The 8,963-nt window shown below is 30.8% G+C and overlaps 1 protein-coding gene across 1 annotated transcript; it reads left to right on the plus strand.

The window, feature by feature from the left end:
* On the plus strand, positions 4,972-6,439 carry LOC107611904 (mitogen-activated protein kinase kinase kinase 2-like). The gene has a single exon (XM_016313776.2). It carries the CDS (start codon positions 5,150-5,152, stop codon positions 6,395-6,397), a length of 1,248 nt encoding a protein of 415 aa, XP_016169262.1. The 5' UTR covers positions 4,972-5,149; the 3' UTR covers positions 6,398-6,439.

Consider the following 8,963-nt stretch of genomic DNA (forward strand, 5'->3'; position numbering starts at 1 on the left):
TCATTTACATTTGCACTTAATTCATCACTTTGATCAATATTAAGTCTTATCCATCATCTTATGATGTAAACAATTTTGGTTTATTGTTTACTTTTATATTCATTTTATTTCCTCAATTTTTTATCATTATAGTAATCTCATAGTTTGAGAAAAAATACTTACACTTAGTTTAGGTAAACAGTGTAATTAATTTTTTTTAAAAATAATTTAAATAATAAATATTTATATTAAAAGTAGTTTATAAATAAATTATTTTGTATTTTATTTTTTAATTCTAAAAATATTTATTTTAAAAGAAATATAATAAAAAAATTTATTATAAAAGAAGTTATTTTTTTATAAATACTTAAATAATTTTAAAAAAAATATAATTTAATTTTAAAAATTATACCAAATATTAATACTACTATTTTTTATAAGTTAAAAATTCAAAAAAAAATAACTTTTGAGATTTTTTCGAACGAACCCTTAGTTATAATATTGTACAAAATGGACGTGTAATACATTTTTGCTATTAGTCTATTATTCCTTGCTAAATTAAAGTTGCCTCTAATGGTATTTTGGGCAAGTCATAAGTGCACAAATAGTATTAAAATTAAACGATATTTTGAAATAAGATATGATAGTAAGTTGCACTGTTCCAACCAACTGGTGTAGCTGGACAGTTATTGGGTAACTGTAGAGAATTAATATTTCATCTCATTATGCTTTTAATTTGCAGCGTAAATAATAAATAACACATAACTGTTCATCCCCCTATTTTCTATTTTCAAATTTTCAACTTCCCCACTCCCACCTGCTTAATTATTTTTCTCTGATTTGTTAGCATGCAGCTACTTTAATCGAAATCAGTTACAACTTACAACCTCTAAGCACTTTTTAAAGTATTTTCAACCTTTCTCGTTATATATAGCTTCTACTTCACACCACCAAATCCCATTTTGTAACGTAGGATGCCCGATTAAGTTCGTTAATTATATTAATTTAATATTAATATTATATTATATATGTAATAACGTATTTCTAATGTTGTATGAGATGATAGTAGTGTGAGTGAGTGTGAGAGCTAACGTTGATTTCACGCCTAAGGTTGGACACCTGTGTTTCCAAACCCATCAAAGGTATAATTGGTTTCGTGAAGTTAAAGAATGTTGTTAGTGAATTAATGTCAAAAGTACACCCACCCCTTTGGAATTCTAATGATTTTCGATTGTTTTTGAAATGACACCTTTTTAATTTGTAACATTATAATTGATTAGTAAAGCAAAAATCATATTCAATCGTCCAATCATCATCTCTTCTATATCATAGTTCGCGCTCCATACTCAATTCAAGTCATGGGTTAAATTGTTCTTCAAAAAAGGAGAACTAAGTTATGCTAACAAGTGTTTTAAAAAAAGGTACTAAGCGGAGGGAAAAAAAATTGAAGCTTTAATACGTTAAAATCTAAGTTTTACTTTCTTTATTAAAGAAATTTTATTTTTTGTTTTTAGTTTTCCAAAGAGTACTTTTAAGACATATATTAATAACACATAAAAATATTATAATATATGGGAATTTAGATAAGTGATTTGTTTGGTATTAATTTTAGAAAATGAACTTAAGAATATTTTTTAATTACAACGTATGTTCTTTCTCTCTATTTTAAATGGTTTTTGGAATTCTCCATCCATTATTAGTACTTTTAAGATTAATTGTGATGTTAGTTATCCTGGTTCGGGTGATAGTGTTGGTTTTGTTTGTGTTATTCAAGATTGTAATAGGAATTGGCAAATGGGGGTGTTTGAGAATGATTGAGAATAATAGTATTTTTCAAGGGGAATTGTTTGTTATTTGGAGAGAATATCTCTTAGCCTGAAATGTGGGTCAACGAGATGTATTTGTGAGACGGATTGTGTAGAAGCGTTTAATCTTGTTGCTAATCACCAAGATAGTTTTGGGTTTATTGATTCATTGGTGCTCAAAATAAAAGATATTATGCATTGGAATTGGTGTGTTGACTTTCGTTTAATTATGAAAAATGCAAACACACGGGCAAAAATGACGATAAAATTACAACTTTCTTATATGGAGCTTTCTTCACCTTTGGAAGAATTGAAGAGTAGTTTTAAATGAGACTGTCCCTCTATTTAAATAGTTTCTTTATTTTGTTTGCTTTGTTTTTCTTTGTTTTAATTTATTTAAGTCACCAGAAAAAATTCATTGTAATTATTATACTAGAATTAGAATTAAAACTTGTTCTTAAACTCTTGAGCTATATTACAAATGGAAAAGTATGAGGAGCCAATAGAATATTTGTACAATGTGTACAATGGAGATTTAGAAAGTATTAAAGATATAACCATTAGTGTTACATTTTTCCATCAGCTGAAGCTTTTGGGACTCATTACAAATATATATGTATAAATTATCATAAAAAAACTCATATTGGCAAAAAGAAAAAAAAAAAACTCATATTTTTTTTTTTCATATGAGACCATTTTTTACTAGCTATGGAAAGTATCTTTGCCTTAAAATAAAAACTGAGGGTACTCATTTTACTGTTTTGTGTCCACTTCTAAAATGATAATGATTACTTTACTTGGGAGATAATAATCCCCCATTATAACGGTTGATTTTGGACTTAACTAATGTATGTTGGATTGAGTTTCTAGAAGTAGGGCATGGAGTAAAATGACATTTGGCACTTTTGGATTAAACTTTTTCTGCTTACTAGGAACAAAAGCTTGATAAAGTTTTTCAACAACTTATAGGCTTGAAGTACGTTTCACTTTATTTTTATGAGCAATTATAATTGCAAATCAGTGGGAAATGGAAAATGGTGTTAGTTTAGTATTAAATTGACCAATCCAAATTTTTCGACTATTCTCACTTTTCATTGTGTATTATGACCCTTTCACTTTTTGAAAGCTGCAAAAATATCCATTCATCACATGTCACACCCCAAAAAATATCATCCCTAGAGATATTTGCTCATGTACTTTGAAAGACATTCTATACTTTATCATCGTATATGCCAATATTTGTTGCGAAGCTTGAAAGGAAACTATTTCAAAGATAAGGATCAAATTATTTACAACTAGAGTCAACCGAAAAAAAAAAACTATTTCCTCAATTTAAAAAATTTTGATCCAAATCAAATATCACCTAGTCAAATATGTGAAAACAACCATCATGCCAACCAAAATTAAAGATTGTTAAATGTTCTATAAATTATAATAGAAAGATAGAAACCACTAATGTTATTGTTAGTGGAGGAAGATCAAAATTAAGCATAATAATTAAGTTACACCGAACAAGGCAATGAAATGAATATTTTCTCTTAATGGATTTTGACTTGTAACGAAACCATACCCCTTCATTAGTTGACTAATACTCTTTGCTCAACCATAAAGACTTGTAATTTGTCAAGCTTAATATGTGTTCACACATTAGCATCAAGTTCCATTAAAAAACATAAAGAAAAAGATAAAACAATAGATACTGAAGTTGAACTATTTTGGTGGTTCAACCCACCCTATATTAATTTTTTTCTGAGTCTAGCTAAGTATGCAATACAAAGCAAGGAATCCAACCCTATTGATTGTCCATCTAAACTCACCTAACCAAAATTCTAACCTCACTAACCCCTTAAATTGCACCAAACTAAATTCAAATCTAAATCTGAATTAATTCACTGTTTTCACACTCAAAAGGCTTAAAAGCTTATAACTTGTACACGTGCACATTATCCAAGCCATTACCGACTAAAGCCCTTAGCCACTCATATTTGAGCACGTCTTATGCTCTCACTCCAAGGGATAGTAACCTAATATAAAAGGAACAAGAAAAAAAAAATTACAATTCCCGAGTTGTGTTATTTAGTGTACTTAATGTAACATTTGATTTTTTTTTCCAAATTCTTTTTTTAATGTTATTAATGAGATACCAAGACTGAGATGCTTTAAATAATTCACTCTCTTTTTTTTCAAAATAATTTTTACTAGAAGCATTGATTAAGATTTACAATATTAAATTTCTTTTGAAATTTTTAGCCCATTGGACATTTTTTTACTCAAAAGCTTCTAGTTTTAAAATATTAAACAATGCATTTAACAAATTTTTTAATAAAAAATTACTCAGAATTTTAGCTATAATAAAAATGAATTGATCAGGTTCAAACAAAATTAATTGAAGGTTAGTTAATTATACAAATACTAGTGCTATGGATAAAATATATCATTCTTGAATGATACATGTCAAATAATATAAACTAATTTTTGGATAAATAATTTAAAATATAATTTTTTTACACAAAAAAATAAATATTAAAATAACGATGATAACAAATACCTTTTAATATTGAATATTAATTTTACACAATCTAATCACTAAAATTACAATTGATTAGATAATTGATTCTTTATTTGTTCTCTTATTAGCTCCAAGTGAATAAGGGTGTTCTTATATGTGATAAATAGTAATAAAATTCTAATTCACAATAATTTTGATGATAATGCCAAAAAAATTATTGTATAATTAATATTTGGTGTTTTATTATGTACAATATAATAAATAAAAATAAAAAATAAATATAAAATGTGTGTTATATATGTTTTGTTATTATTTTTTATTTTTGTTATTCTTACTAAAACTCCCTCCTCTTTTATTGGAGTGAAGAAGTTACTTTAACAACGACACAAGAAAATTACAATTTATATAAAAACAAAATCACATGTAAAAAAAATAGAATTGAAACTGAAATTTCATATCACACAATTAACAGATAAAACTTAAAGATTTCTTTGTATTCATATGATGCCATATGATTACATGTCTTTACAAAAGACAATTAATTTAAAGTATAATATTTCATATAATTTGTTGTGGCTCTAGGAACATCTAAAATTTCATTTTCTTTTAAAATAAATTAAAAATATTTCTAAGTGTAGAGAGAGAAAAAGAAAGTGCCAACCAAATAACCAATTTAGTAAACCAACCAATAAAAGGACCCTCTTAACTAGAAAACTCAAAGTGCCTTCCAATCTCTCTTACTATATATAAAGGCTGCAATAACATTACCAAAGACTCTGCAGCACTCTGCACCAAAAACAGAGCCTCTAAATCCACTCTTCAATATTTTTGTTCTCAATTAAAAAACACAAAACAGATGGAGTGGATTAGAGGCCAAATCATAGGCCAAGGCTCCTCAGCCACCGTATGCCTAGCTGGCACCACCACCTCTGCCGCCGTCTGTGCCGTCAAGTCAGCAGAGCTCTCACAATCACAACACCTCCAAAGAGAACAAAAAATCTTGTCCTCACTCTCTTCACCACACATAGTAACCTACAAAGGCTTTGATATCACAAAAGAGAAAAGCAAGCTCATGTTCAACCTCTTCATGGAGTATATGCCCCATGGAACACTCTCTAACCACGGTGGCCGCCTCCTGGAGCCGGCGATTGCACACTACACAAAGCAAGTTCTAAAGGGGCTAGAATACTTGCACTCAAGAGAGTTGGTGCATTGTGACATAAAGGGTAGTAACATCCTTGTTGGTGAAGGTAACTGTGTCAAAATTGCTGACTTCGGATTAGCAAAGAGCCTAAATGAGTCAGCCCGGGTGCCACTGGCTGGCACCCCGGCTTTCATGTCGCCGGAGGCGGCTCGGGGGGAGGAGCAGGGGTACCCTTGTGATGTTTGGGGAATTGGATGCACTGTGATTGAGATGGCCACTGGTTGTTCACCATGGCCTAAAGTTAAGGACCCTGTTTCAATGCTGTACCATGTTGGATATTCCGGTGAGGTTCCTGAGATTCCGGGGTTTCTTTCTGAAGAAGCAAAGGATTTCTTGGAGAAGTGTCTTAGGAGGAATCCAAGAGAAAGATGGAGTGCTAGCCAATTGCTGAATCATCCATTTCTTGGGGAATTCAGTTCCAAAGATGGTGATTGTGTTCTTGGGGAATCCAATAGTTCATCATGGTCTCCTACTAGTATTCTTGATCAAGGATTTTGGAATTCTGTGGAGGAATCAGAATGCCCCATTGCTGGGGATTTTGTTCAAACATGTTGTGTGCATTCCGCTTCTGATAGGATCAAGAAGCTGGCTCTGTGTTCTGGTGACCCCAATTGGAATTGGGAAAGTGAGAATTGGATCACAACTAGAGGGAATAACAATAACGAGAGTTCTTGTTCTTGCATTGGTGGATCAATGATAGCTTCAAGTTCAGCTAGTGATTGTTGGTGTGAGGTGGAGAAAAGTAATAATAATAATAATAATGACGATGATAATGTTATTAATAGTAATTGTAGAATTAATAGTTGTTTTTATGAGGATTTTAAATGTAGGGATGTTAGGGTTGTAGTAAATAGTGTCAATTTTCAGAAAATGCATCCTTTGACATTAGATATTTTATAGTAATTCAATTACACATTGAATTGAACTTCTTCCTTTTTTTAATTCTCAACGTGCTATTAGATTTTAATAGGTGTTGCAGTTAATGTTCTACGGCCTTTCACGGCTACATGCCTAACTCTTTATTTTGTTTGGTGGCCATGTTGGGTTTAATCTCCTTCACACTTCACACCGTGCAAAATTCAATATAATATATACACACATTAATAACGAAAAACGATAAAAGTGTTTTCACAGTTAAATGCTTTTTTATCTAATAATAGTAAGTGCAGAGAAAGTAAGGTTCATAGTTTAATTTAATAATAATAGAATTAGTGTCTGATAGACATTCTTTTATGTGCAAATAGAATGACTACAGAGATTAGAAAATATATTTTTAATTAGTCAACTTTCTATTATAAGATAAATTTTTAACCCTTATTTTTTTTGAATACTTTAAAATTTAAGATACAGAATAATTTAAAAAAATTGATGAATCGAAAAAAATGAACCCCTTACACAAACTCATGCAAATAATATATATAGTGTTGATGTGAAAAACAAAAAACAATTACATCATCATCCGATTAAATTCCCTTTTTTTAAATGATAACTTAAGCAGAGTAGTTGAGTCATAGTCTAACAATTATCTTTTGTATATCTCATTTGGGATAGGGATGACAACATCATCCGAACTCGCAGATACCCACCTCGTCCCTATTCGTTCGGGGCGGGTAATTATCCAACCCGCACCGGGGCAGATTTTGAGCAGGACGGGTTCTTGGATGGGGTGGGACGGGGTCGGGTTTAGGTAATACCCGCCCTACTCGCCCCAGTATATATATAATATATAATATGTGTGATATATGTAAAATAATTAGTAAAATGATTGATACTATTGTATCATATTTAAAAATTTAATTTTATTCCCCCTAATTTGGGGTTTTAATTTATATTTTTATCTTCCAATTATTTTTGATATAGAGCATTTCTATTGGTAGTATATAAATGAAAGTTTTTCAGTTGGGTGAAATAGTTAAATGGTAATAATAATAATAAGCGAGAGAAATAGAATATGGTGGGCAGGGGCAGGCCACACAATTGGGTTAGCTTTATAGCATACTATACATGAGAATTAACACACACAAACCTAATATTCTTTATTTGTGTTGGTTGATTCAATGTGACATTAAAACATAGGGAACCAAGGTTAGTGCAATGTCCCAATATTTGTTCCCATTGGTGGTTCTATTTTCTCTTTAGCCATCGTGAGGACACTATTTATCAGCCCTAGGCACTGGCACTTGGTGAATGGTGGGTCTATAATTAATCTCCAAACCTTCCAATTAGTTAGAAGGTAAATCTACTCATGAATTTGTGCCTCCTTCTCTTACCAAACCTGCATTACACAACAGGTCCCAGCTTTTAAAGCAAAGCGAATATGCATCAAATATTACGTTTGGTGGGTTTTCTGTCAATTCCAATACACCAAGATAATGCTAATAATAATAATAATATAAATTATGATAATGCGAATAGGACAAGTTGAAAAACTTTGGGGTAGTGTGATTTGGTCAACCCCCGCTAGTCAATTGAAATATAAATCAAACTTTTGATCTTTGTGTGGTTAGAGAATAGATACAGTTGTTGTAGTTGGCCACGATTTAAAATTTGTGAATGTTAGTTTGGTCAATCAAGGCACTTTCAAAATTCGAATTCTTGTATTTTTAATCTTATTACCCAAGGCTTCTATAAGACTATAAGACTATAATATTGACACTATTGTGATGCCCCTCTTGGGAAGAGCATCTATGCCCAACTTTGGGCTCAAATTGTTGAGAATTGAAGTTGTATTTGTACTTTTAAGCACATCCATACAAATAAGCTCAAGTTTTATTTATTTTTCTGTAAATGATTAGGATTCTTATGTTGATTGTCACATATGGATATGGATATGGATATGGGAATTCTAGATTTGTAGTTATAGGTGCGTGTGCCAGAAATGAATATGTGGCTATTTGCTAGAGAGGTTACCCAATAGAAAAAGTAAAAGAAAAGAGAACAATTTTGAACCGCATGGACATAGAGGTGCCGAGAACAATAGGTAGAATCTGCTTTAAGCATGCTTCAACCTTATAAATTTGTAGCCATAAAAAACACAATGGCATACCCAGCCAAATGGTAAATTATTTTTTTTTTTTAAATGAACGATCTATGTTGAAGTCTCATGCATGATTTACATTTATCTTTGGTCAAACCTACATACTTTACCAAAGGAAATCCAATATTAACTATTATTATCATTAGTAATTTGGTCAACTTTTTTATTATTATTATTATTATTGTCCGTTTTTCATCGACTATTATTATCTTTAGAGAAAAGGGCAAATAGGTTTCTCACCTTTTGTCCCGCAGACATTTTTGTTCTTGACCATTGAAAAATACTTTTAAGTCTCTGACCTTCATAAAACTTGGACGGATCAGTTCCTCCGTCCAAATGCCTCCGTCAGGGACTGATCCGTCCAAGTTTTGTGAAGGTCAGGACTTAAAAGTATTTTTCAATGGTTAGAGACCTATTTGTCCTTTTCTT

This window comes from Arachis ipaensis, chromosome B08, assembly GCF_000816755.2.
Source record: "Arachis ipaensis cultivar K30076 chromosome B08, Araip1.1, whole genome shotgun sequence".
Taxonomy (NCBI): Eukaryota; Viridiplantae; Streptophyta; class Magnoliopsida; order Fabales; family Fabaceae; genus Arachis; species Arachis ipaensis.